Source organism: Rattus rattus, chromosome 2, assembly GCF_011064425.1.
Source record: "Rattus rattus isolate New Zealand chromosome 2, Rrattus_CSIRO_v1, whole genome shotgun sequence".
In the NCBI taxonomy this organism is placed as follows: Eukaryota; Metazoa; Chordata; class Mammalia; order Rodentia; family Muridae; genus Rattus; species Rattus rattus.
This window is the reverse complement of record NC_046155.1, coordinates 134,487,514-134,499,723: the sequence shown is the minus strand read 5'-3', so window position 1 is coordinate 134,499,723 and position 12,210 is coordinate 134,487,514. Positions and strand designations below refer to the sequence as shown.

Sequence of the window (12,210 nt, the reverse complement as noted above, 5' to 3'; positions counted from 1 at the left end):
ATGGTAGGAGATGTGACAGTGGAGGGGCACGTGTCCTGTTTTTGAGGACCACATGGGACAAACGCACGAATAACTGCAATAGAAGCCTTGACTTAAGGGCTCACTGAGGCACGGCTAGGCAGTCACGCTCTTGTTGCACCAGGGCCAGAGATAGGCATAAAAATATAATTCCATTAACATATCCTAGTGGCTCCTCTTTTCTTCTGTTTGGGAAGCATCTCTGTATGATGTTTTCTTTTTCTTTTTAAAAAGATTTATTTATTTATTCTCTATAAGTACACTGTAGCTGTTCAGACACGCCAGAAGAGGGCATCAGATCTTGGTCGTGAGCCACCACGTGGTTGCTGGGATTTGAACTCAGGACCTCTGGAATGGTTGCTGGGATTTGAACTCAGGACCTCTGGAAGAGAAGCCAGTGCTCTTAACCACGGAGCCATCTCTCCAGTCCCCAACATTTTCTAACTTCTGAGACATAGCTATCTTCAACCACCTTTCCAGTCCCTGTCCTGTCCCTGCCCAGCCTGGCCAACCTCAATCTAGGGAAGAAGCACCCCCCTCCCATTCCCCCAGTCACTCCCAGCCTGGGAGCTGTGTGCACCTCAGGGCCATCTGGACATCTGGAGATTGGGAATGAGTGAGTAATGGAATCCCCTCCCTGCAGGAAGAAGAGGCAAGTTTTATTACAGATCCTATCTCGACTCAAAGGGCTGGGACTTTTGTGATTGAGTTAATCCCGTCACCGCGTAAATCAATTGGAAACTCACAGCCGGCGATTTGATTTAGGGTGTTCATTTTGGCAAGCTGGTCTTCCTACAGCCACGCCGTGGCCCAGGTACTTCTACGACAAGCAGGGGGTTTAGTCTCAGTGGATCACCTTGTTAGCAAAATACATTCCGACTTCTCCAGGTACAAAATCCAGATGCATTTTAGTCTCCGTTCAGTTCAGTATGCTGAATCCCTTCGTCTACCAAATTATTATAGAAAACCTGCATCTCTGCCTGTCAAGATAACTGCTGTAACAGGGGTACCCTCTCGGGAGGTACGAGGTACTCCACATCATCTAGAATATGTGTGTTGTGCAGGGTCAGGCTCTTGAAGCACAGCACAGGATCTGGGATGAGTCAAAGACAGGTTGGCCCACGAAGGCCAGAGAAGGGACTCAGGTTGTCCAGATGGACTGCTGGAAAGGAACAGAACAGACTGAATCCTCTGTCTCCACTCTCCTCTGTCCATTGGCTTGTCTGCCTGACTGAACAGAGGCAGGCTCAAGGGTCTGGATGCTGTCTTTGTCCAACATATATGCAGTGCTGTTCTCTAGGGCTGGCCACTTTGTGTGATGGCCTCAGATCTTTCTGTCAGGCAGGGGACCAGGGAGCACCCAGGCCTTGTCCCAGGGCCTTATATTCTGCAACAAAGGGTAGTTCTAGAGTTACTGCCTAGAGAGCTGACTCCCCTTGGCCAGGTGTAACAACAGGGGCAGTCATGATCTGGGGAAGAAGAGCAAAGGTCTCAGGTACCAAAAGACACTTGTGATAGGAGCCCTGTTAACATGAGTTTGGCTCCTCCTGGCTGTGGCCCCCCACCATCCTCCGCGTCCTCCGTCTTCATTAGGATGACTCCTACTTGTAGAATGGATGGATCATGTGGGGTACAAAACCCAAGGACTCCTCAGAAAGATGTTGGAAAGGACTTCAGGTGGGTCTCTGTAGATCCTGCCCCCCCCCTCTCTCTGTCCTGTATTCCCTGGCCTGTCTGTTTGATCTGCCTGGCTATAGACTCAGGCAAAGGAATTCCCCAGGGCACCAGTCTGGGAACCAGGTGCTCTTGGAACTTGAGCTTTGGTGAAGTGACTTCCTTCCTGACTCAAGGCCCTCTCTGTCCTATTTTGCCCTATTTTGTTTCCCGGTTCCCCTCCTGTATTAATCAGGCTAAAGGTTTGCTTTCTTGCGGAGCCAGTTGGGACCAATGGGTCCTCTGAGGCTTGCATCTATCCCAGCCTCTCGTCACAGTGTGGACGTGTCCCCAGTTTCTCCAGGCTGTTCCGGGAGGGAGGGTGAGGATGAGTCAGCTCACATTCGCACTGACTGACCCTAGCTCAGTGGGTACTTTTAAGAGTGAACACAATCTACTGAATACCAAGCACGTGGCAGGTCCAGGGCTCATCAAAACAAACATTACTGTCAGCTGATTGCAAGGGAATCCTCAAAACAGCCCGATGGATAGATGGATGCTATTGTTATCCCCATCTTACAGGCCCAGCAAGGACAGAAAGGTGCCCAAGATCACACAGATGCTAAGTGGTCAGTTAAGGAGTTCACCTGCACAGCCGTCCTAGCTAAGCATCAGCCCTGTATGGACGCTGTGTTCCCAATACTCTCGTGGACTCCAGCTAAGTTCGCCACATGCCCTTTGCCCATTCAATGAGGTCTTGAGGTCAGGCCAGGTCCTGGTACACCACGGTGTTTTCCTGGCATCGTTTCCCCCAGAAGATCCTGCACATTTGCACGTTCACCGCTACAGCTAAGTTGAGCAAGGCTGTCTAGCCTTGGGGACCCCAGCAGGTGAGTTCAGCCTCCAGGGGCGCAACCGGTAGAAAGGTGCCGTTCTAAGTCAACTCCTCCGGGATATGGGGAACTCACGTGGGATGCCCAGAGCCTTCCCGGCTTCTAGCAGAACGCGCGGAGCCGAGGCTGCTACTCTAGGCAGTGCCGCGTCCCGAGAGACCCGAAGTCTCGAGCCTCCCCTGCGCCGGCCCCCGGCTGCTGGCGGGCCGGGGAGACTGCCGCACGAGCGCGGGCCCAGGGGGCGCCACCGGGCCGCGCGGGCGGGAAACAGCCGCGGCGGCCTCCTCCTCCCGGCTCCCGCCCGCGGCGGCGGCGCTTCCCCAGGCGCGGAGCGGCTTTAAAAGGCGGCTCCCCACCCCCGGCGCACTCGCCGCTCGGGCGCCGCGCGAGCCTGCCGCTGCCATGCCTCCCCGCGCGCGCCGCCAGCGCCGGACCCCGGCCGCCGCCCGGGCCGCCGGCCGGCACGGGCTCCCGCCGCTCGCGCCGCGCCCCTGGCGTTGGCTGCTTCTGCTCGCTCTACCCGCCGCCTGCTCCGCGCTGCCGCCGCCGCGCCCCGTCTACACCAACCACTGGGCAGTGCAAGTGCTGGGCGGCCCCGGCGCGGCGGACCGCGTGGCTGCGGCTCACGGCTACCTCAACTTGGGCCAGGTGAGTACGGCGGGCCCCGCGCGCCCCAAACTTTCCCGGCCGCCGGCGGCCACGCGCGAGGGGGCGCCTTGCCAAGCCCGCGGCCAGCGGCGCCGCGTGGGAAGGCGGCCCGCACCACTGGGGACGGCGGGGGTCCCTGCGGGGACACGCTCGAGTGCCGTGGGACACTGGGCGGGGAGGACGTGTTGGCCTGTGTGGACGGTCACGCGGGATGGCCTGAGGCCGTGGGTCCCCAGGAGGCGTCGCCGAGCTTTCACACTCGGAAGTGTGGCCTCGGAAGCTCGGGTCGGGCGCCTACACCTGCCCAGCGGCGCTCGAGTGGACGCCTAAGGGGTCGCTGCACTCTGCCCACCCGCGCCATCCTCAGCGTCCACCTAATTCCCCGTAGCCTCCGAGCCATAGCTGCGTCTCTCGGGCCACTCAGCCCCGGACGGGTCGCCGGGGTTTTGGGCTCTGGTGGGGCTCTGGGCTCTGGTGCGCGCGTCAAGGCAGTCAGATGCTGGTTGGGCGACTTGTGACCCGGCAATTCAGGGACTGGCGGTGCCTGTGCCCAGAGGTTAGGTTTGGGTCAGGGAGCAAGCAGGACCCAGAAGCTGCGTGTTGGTTGTAGTCCGGACTCTGCACTTAAAACCTCTAGGTAAAGACACCAATTGCTTTGCTTTGGGCTCTGGACGCAGCTGGAAAGGCAGCTGTCTGCCCACCAGCTGTATGACCTTGGACATGTCACTTCTTGACTTGCTCATCCCTAGGGGTAGTGACTTTGCACTGCCTGAGGTTGCTGAGATCACCCCGGTAGTGTTCAGAAGCAAGGCGCTAGTCGTGGAATGCCCTTTCTCTCACCCCTCGTGGTGTAAGCTGGCTGTCATTTATAAGAGAGCCAAGATAGAGCAGTAAGTCCGCGCGCCTCACAAGGACTGCCAACACAGGTTTTCCCCTCCCTATTTCAGCCCTGCCGAGGGGCAATTGGTCAGGTTGATTCCAGTTTATGGCTGGTGGAGGGGCTTCACAGGCTCAAATGTGCAGTCCCACCAGGAAAGCCCTCCACACCTTCAAAGATCTACAAACTACACGCTCTGGAGAATCAAGTGCAATGAAGGAGAGTGTGGCCTTATAACTTAAACTGCAGTAGCAGGTGGTGTTGAACTTAGTTTCATCATTATCCGAGACGGAAGCCAGCCACATCACTTGTGCTTGGCCGTGATCAGAATGACATTTCTTCTGAGCTTAATGTGAGGTAGAAGGCCTTCTGGAAGGGGGACTTCTGCTCTGTGAAATGAAGTTCCAGGTCAGAGTTTATCCAAAAGGAAAGAATCCACTCCTGTGTCTTCAAACATCCAAAGGGCTAAGATCTTGCCTTTTGGTGGCCCTGGCTTCGTTGCTCCTTGAAGCCGTCAAAGCTCCAGGGCTGACTGTGTGTGCTGAAGAGAGCTCTCCTGTTTGATTAGGAATCCCGGCTCCTACCACTCTTCCTTGCTCTGTCCAGGCGGTCCAGCAATTTGTCTCAACTAATTCTTAAACTGGATGCTAAATTACAAAGGGCCTGGGATCCGGGGCCCTGTAATTAGATGAGGAGAGAGGAGGTGAAGAAGGACTCTGTGCTCCACAGTGCAAGCCGGAGAGCCATAGTTAGCTGTCCCTTTGACATTTTTGCCTGCAGGGATAACCTTGCCCACCTCCTGGACACGCTAGCCTTTGAATCTGCTGCATCTCACTGAGCTGGTTAGGAGCAAGGTCTGTGCTCCCGATTTTGCCTGTGGGTGAGAAGAGTTTTTTTTAGGAATGTTGTGATGTTCTTGGGTGGCCCCAGAGGTCTCTCTGAACAGTGCAGGGGGACTTAGCTTGTCACTTAGCTTGTAGGCCGTGTTCTGGCGGGCATGAGTCGGGGATGTTTCGGAGCTGAGAGATGACTGGTTTGGGGGTTGGAGCTGTCTCCAAGGAAAGCCTTATTACTCTTTAATCCCAAACCAGCTTCTCTTTCCCGCCTTGAAGTGCTCGCTAATGTGGAAAAGGCCCGGAGCTTTTCCAACCTGTACCTACTCAGGAGGAACTCTTTAAAAATCTTACCGCCATTTCCAAGCAGGAGAGTTTGTGACTCTAAATAAGATGTGCATGTTTTTAACTTTTTTTTTTTTTGCTTTGTGGATGAGTAAATGGGGTGGGGTGGGGGTCAAGGGAGGGAGTTGTTTGTGTTCACACGGCAACCATGTGTCACCTCTGCCATTATGATAACTGCTCTGTCTCTCGCTGCCTTCTCTGAGGCCGCCTCTGTGTGACTCTTTCTTCTAAACTCTTAATGGGCAATTAGAGCTCCGCTCTGTACCTGCCTGAGTCACACAGCCTTGGTTCTCTTGTCCATCCTCCTGGCTGTGCTCTGACATTCTAGCTTGGCTGTTTTATTTTTATACAGCTGATAACCCGATTTAATTCATTTAACACGATCCACACGCAGGTTAACTCAGGGCAGCAATTATTGACCTTTTCCAGGTTACGGATCTCTTTCAGTCTGACACAGGTCCTGTCCTTTTCCGTTAACAAATACGCATCTAATAGAGACAGGCTAGCCGCCATTTCCCGCTCCTAGGCGTCATTCCAGATAATGCAACAAGTTTGGTTTTTTTAGCAAGAAGTAAAAGTCATGGGCCAGTGAGATGGCTCAGGGAGTAAAGGGGTTGCTGCCAAGTCCCGTGACCTGAACTCAATTCGTGGGACCCATGTGGTGCAAGGAGAGGACCAACTCCCAAAGTTGTCCTCTGATTCCCATGCATATGCTGTGGCATACACTTGTGTGTGCACATCTGAACAAACATGAAGTAAGTAAATGAAACAATAGTTTTTAAAAAGTAAAAAGTAGGAAAGGTCAACTGCTGTCGTTGGAACTTGGTATAACTATATGGTTAAGGAAGAGAACCTAGAGTTGAGCGGGCACCACCTGTGTGTACCTCAGCAGACAGAAGGAAGACAAGAGTGACTGCGGTTCATTTCAGCATCAAGCTGTACGGTACATAGGGATGAATCATTTACAGAGGAGAATGGATGGGAAAATGGTAAAGTGTTTTCATTTGGGGGACCCGAGGAACAAATGTGCTAGGCTGGTGTTCTACCCCTGGACCACAGTCCCTGAAAAGCTATCTTCAGTCCCCATGAATCCATTAATCCACTGTAATCTTGTAAGTCCCCATGGGATTGAGCTATGTGTGGACTCCACAAAAGAGCTATAGAGTTCATATGATTTAGCGAGGTCCAAGAATCCCTCAGACAAGTCTGGGAAAGAAGAGCAAAGAGGGGTGTTGGGATCCCAGCAGGCTGGCACTGGCCCAGGGATGGTTCCACCCATCCGTGGAATGGACTCAAAGCCAAGGGTGCGTGAGAGCCAGTGCGTACCAACTGAAAGAGCTACAGATGGATGAGGAAAGATGGACCATTTAGTTAATAAGTGGTTCTGGAAGACCTGGCTGTCCACATGGAGAAACAATCAGACTCTTAGTCCACACTGTACATATGTTAAATTCTAGGCAGGATTCAAGATCCGAGTGCATGTAAGACCCTTAGAAAAGCGTAATGGCCTGCCCTTAAGGCGCCAGGAAAGGAGGGGATGTCTTAAACAAAACAGATTGGAGTTTGGGATTTAAAAGTGGGACAGTGGTAACTATTTTAACGTTCTTGGTCTAGACAGCTAAAGAGGCAACCTCCAGCCTCCACTCCAGCAATCCGGCTCTCACACCACGCCGTATCTGCCCATAGGTTTTACTCCTCATTCTGGTAGTCCAAGGTTCCTCTTACTCTGACTCTTTATTTTTGAAATTAAAATTTTTAGTAACTAGTAGGGCTCCTAAGCAACAAACTGGTGCAAAAGGAAGAGATTGTGAAGATAAAAATTCTGGGCAAAGGACAGTCCTTGAAGAATATTAAGAAGGCAGTAAACTCGGAAAAGTAGTTAGGGAAGATAATAAAAAAATTAAACAAATTAATGAGGAAACAGATAAATGCTCAGTAGAGAAGCAGAGACAAGTGTGAGCAGAGGACACCGGATGGCCAATAGAGGATGCTTAGTCTGGCTGGGAGCTGTCCTAAGGCGACAGCGGGACACCATTTCACACCTATCTGATTGGCAAACCCCGGGCAGTGTCAGTGTCAAGTGTTGGCAGGGATGTGGAGCCCGGAGACCTCTTGTGTTGCTGGTTGAAATTGGCACCTACTTTAGAGAGCATCTCGGTGCTATGGTGAGACATGCTGTACCAGCTACTTGTATGGCAAGGCTAGGAGGCCAAGAGGAGAATGCCCACTGAGACTCAGTTCATAAACGAAGGGAAAAGCAGCCTAGACGTCCACCAGAGGAAGAGTGAAAAGGTGAACCAGAAGACTCACACCATGGAACACCAGACAGTGGCTACAGAGGTGAAGAAGACTCGTATGCGTGTAGTTCAATAAGCACTGAGTTTACAAAGGCAGTTTCAGAGGCACAGTATTCTTGTGAGCTTTCAAAAACAAAGCATACCATACTACCGATGGGTGAGCACACTACAGCAAAAGTTTAGCAGCCTAGGTTGCAAGGATCTCCTCCAAATTTTAGTTTGTCGTAGCTCCTAGGAAGGGAAGACTTAACAGCTTCCTTAATTTCTAAAGATTTATTTGTTCTACTTTATGTTTGTGAGTGTTTTTCCTGCATGTGTAACACGTGTGTGCATGGTGCCCACAGAGGTCAGAAAGAGGGCGTCTGATCCCCTGGAACTGGAGTTACAGGTGTTTGAGCCACCTCGTGGGTGCTGGGACCTGAATCTGTCCTCTGAAAAAGCAAGCAGTACTCCTAATTGTGGAGGGATCTCTCCAGACGCCTTTAGCAATTCTCAAGGTACACAGATATATAAAATCACCTCTGGTATCTTTGTTCTTCCCTAAGCAATGTGGAACAACTCTGTGCACGGGCCCACATGGGATTAGGTGTCATGGTAATCTACTGATGATCTAAAGTGTGTGTGTGGGGGGGATGTTCTTTACGAACACCCTATCTATCATTGGTATAGGGAGGCGAGCATCCTTGTTTGTGGTATCTGTGGGGATTCTAGAACCTTCTGTGAGTGATGAATAACCACTGTACTAAAAGAAACCTATTCGGCTCATGCTTGTCTTATATTCAGGCAGTCACATTTTTCTCCTAGTCAGAATACATCACACTGCATAGGCTTCTGCATGTGTGCCTGTAGCAGGCATGCATACATGCATCCGTGTCCACATATACATCTACACATAAAAAACGTCTAAGGGGGGAAAACACTTGCCACAGTGTTCACGGAACACATCCATGGGCACCCAAGGTGACTTTGGGCCAGGGTTAAGAAGCACCCTGCTTTAAAACCTCCCAGAAGGGGCCATGCCCTTGTCAGGGAAATAGTGACTTGGCGAACAGAAGGCCTGGCCACAGATCACAGGCTGTTTGGCCAGAGCAGCACCGAGCACTCTGACTCCCGGCCATCGCCAGTCCCCGCTACCACACTCTTTTCTTCTTCATTCTCTCTCTTGGCGGAAGGTCCCTCGTTCCAGCCCGGGTACACGGTTACCTTTGATACTGATTATTCCTAGACAGGACAAGTTGTTTATGGTCTGGGCACGAAACACAGTCCTGCGCTCACTCCAAGCTGCCGAGGCAAGGAGGTGATGTTTATCTGGAGGGTGGCACTCTGACACCAACCGTACTTCCCTTGTGTTTTTGCTTTGCCTGGGGTATTGAGCTAATTTGTTAGTTCTAAGTTTGGACATAAAAGAGCGGGCTGACTGCCAGGGCCCTAAAAGATCTAAGAGCCTTAAATGATTTTGAACTTGCCCTGAATAGTTGTCCTTAAAATAGCTGGCAAGCAGGCCATCCTGGCCTAGAATTTCAGGTAAGCCCGTGAACTCCATTTGTCAGCAGAGGAAAACTGTCGCATGGTGGACGGCTTGTTCTCATAAGGAAGAACCGGCTGAGGTCTTAACCAGGTGCTAGAAGAGCAAGCCTGAGCCTGAAGCTCTGGGGGCTGCATGGGACAAGGTGAAACGCAAAGGGCCAATCCTCTGTGACTTAGCTCTTAAGGACTACTTTTTGGTCAGAGGCTGTCTCGCTGTTAGGTACAGCTGGCCCGGAAGAGGTCCTGGATGTACACGGGGGACCCAGACGAGATTGGCATTTGAGGCTTGGGTCGAGCTGTCTCCGTGGCGTCTATCTGTACTCAGTGGTCAAGGTGGACAGGGCTTTGGTTGACCTTTTTTGCTTGCCCTTGTGACTCACTGGGACTGAGGTGGCACGCAGGGATCAGAGCTGATCTGGCTTGAGTGTGTGGAACAGGAAGGCCCCGCATGGCAGACATGGAGTGAGACCTGAACAGGTAGCCAGCAACCAGCCCACTGGAACTGTTCAAGGGTTTCCCGGGTAGACGTCCAGGAGCACATCAGAAACACAGCAGTTGACTCAGGGTGAGGGAGCCCGCAGACGCCGAGACCTCAGTGTGCCTTGCATTTTGGGTGGCCCTAGTGGGCCACACAGCGGCTGGTCAGATACTGTTTTCCTGTGTCTCCCAAGCCCCTGCTGTTCTGGGAACATCCCACGTTTGTTTGGGTCTTGGAGCCTCTGTGCAGACTTTTTTGTTTATACTAATTTTTGAGCCCTCCTCAGCTTAGCCCAGGCCCTCCCAGGACCTGTACACAGAGCTCCTATGCGCCCGTTCCCAGTGGCTGTCTTCCTCCTGACTGTCAAGGCTGTGCTGTGACCTTGGGTAACGAGAAGCCCTGGCGTGTCCTCACACTGACTGATGTTTCTCATGTGCGTGCCCTTGCTTGGGGAACCTAACGCCAGCTCTGTAGGGAGATGTCACCACTGGCCATGAGGTATTTGGTCCAATTAGAGTCTGACAAACCCTTGATTGACCAGGACCCAAACCCATACTCAGTGGCTGACTTTCCACTTTCATCACCTTTGGCAGGTGACCCTGTCCCCGCTTTTCCATCAAGGGCAAGTCGCCCTCTCACTGAAAGCCTTCCCGGTCCTGATGAAATAAACAATTGACTGACTAATGAAGCCACAGTCAGCGTTTCCCCTCCCTTCCACCTGGCACTCCCGTACCACATACGCACTGTGCTTCATGGCGCACTGTGCTTCATGGCGTGCTGTTCTCTCTAAGACAGTGGGGCTTATCACGTGGACACACATAGCTATAAGACTCACCCTCTTGTGTTCCCGGTCTCATACAGGGACTGTCCACTCCAGTGCCTGAACTAGAGGCCTGGGAGCTATTTCTGACTCCAGTGGCTCATACCAGTTCTCTCACCAGCCCCTCTCACCACCCACTGACTGGCTCTGAGGTCCCCTGCTCCTCAGGCTGCTGTGCAGCACAGGTCAGGCCCCCCTAGCCTGCCTACCAGGTTACTGCAAAGCCTCCACCCCAGTTCCAGCTGTGTACCTCCAAACCCTTTCCTTCCTTCTCATGCTTCCCCTTGGGCTTCCTTATGCTACCCTGGTCAGCGTAGAGTGGACCTCACCCTCCTGCTTAGCCCTCATCTTTCCCAGCTCCGCTCCACTGTCAGCAGCCCTCCCCTGAGTTCCCCTGCCTGGAGAGCATATCTGTCTTCTGGACTCCTCAGTAGTACTGTCATCGTCTCTGGTATTTATGGCTTGCTGGCTTGTCTGCCACTTAGACTCCGGACTTCCTGGTAAGTCTGGAGTTGGTCCCCTGGCTGTTCTTCCTCCGAGGTCAGCTCGGAGTCTATGACGGAGAAGCTTCACCAGGGTAGAGCATGGATGTGTGCTCATTTAAGGCGTTCCTGTACAGGTTGTGGGCCTTCCAGGCTGGAGGAGGTCAGGCCCCAGCCCTTATGCTATTGAACATCTTTCCCACTGCTTTTTAAATTTTAATCCCTTGTTTTTCAAACTCACTAAGCCCAGTGTGTGCATATGTATGAGGACACCCTCCTGTGACACTGCCTGCCCATTGCTTCTGGGTCAGGTCAGTTCCCACTCTGAACTGAGAGCCCCGTGTGCCCTGGCAGTGCCTGAGGTCCTGCCATGCCTGCCTCTCGTCTCATCATTCCACAGAATCCTGCATTTTCCTGGGTGTCCTAGTGCCTCTGCTTCGAGGATTCTGAAGACAGTGATGGGTGCAAGGCCTCTGTCTGGTCCTGCAGGGAACCAGGATGAATAGCCATCAGCTGTTGGGAGCCTCTCACTCCGTGGGATGGGATCAGCCGCTTCGGGTTCCCATAGTAACCAGTCCATCAATGCCCTCAGTGTCGAGATGGTGGCACCGCAGAGGGGAAGAAATAGTCTCATTGTCTCCCCTTTGGCCGCTTGGGCACAAACAAGCCGCACCCCGCAGGGCCCTGCAGTGCCCTGGGGTCCGGCCAGATTTGCTGCCCTGCAGTGGTGTGCTACACATGTCCCCTCCTGAACTGGGCCAGGAAGGGACCATCACTGTCAGCCTTGGACCCTCATGGGGACTCTTGAATCTCTGCCACCGGCCGTCAGCAGCAGCAGTCATAGAGCCCTTGTTGACTGGGGCCAACTTCTCAATGGCCAGCCAGGCCACTCCTGCCACAGGATAAACAAGTCCCCTGTGTTTCTGAAGGAACCCGGATTTCCAAACTTTCTCCCTCTGGATTCCAGTCATCGTGATGAGGCACAGGTTACCAGCAGTCTGTGTGTGTGTGTGTGTGTGTGTGTGTGTGTGTGTATGTGTGTGTGTGTGTGACTGCTGTGTAATTCAGGGCCCTCTCCAGAGCTCCCTGGGATTACCTACATCCCAAGTCTGCCCCTTTGTCTACCATGTCTCTTTTCCTGCCCTTCAGGGTATCTCCTTAGATTTTTCTCTTCCCTGGTATTGGCAGCCACTAGGTACAATCCCTGCCAGCCTGCCTTCAGTTGCCTCTCACGCCCTACCTACCCACAAGCCAGCAGCCACAGCCCAGACAGACCAGCTCCATGCTTAAGCTCTGCCAGCATCCAGTATCCCCCTGGTTGCCTTCCCTGACTCCCCTC

General features: G+C 52.9%; 1 protein-coding gene across 1 annotated transcript in view; it reads left to right on the top strand.

Moving 5' to 3' along the window:
* The first annotated feature begins 2,951 nt into the window (after positions 1 to 2,951).
* Pcsk6 (proprotein convertase subtilisin/kexin type 6) overlaps positions 2,952 to 12,210 on the top strand; it is a 188,653-nt gene continuing 179,394 nt past the window's right edge. Inside the window, exon 1 of the mRNA XM_032893453.1 lies at positions 2,952 to 3,212. Within this exon, the coding sequence (XP_032749344.1) occupies positions 2,967 to 3,212 (246 nt within the window). The 5' untranslated portion in view covers positions 2,952 to 2,966. The remainder of the gene's footprint in view (positions 3,213 to 12,210) is intronic.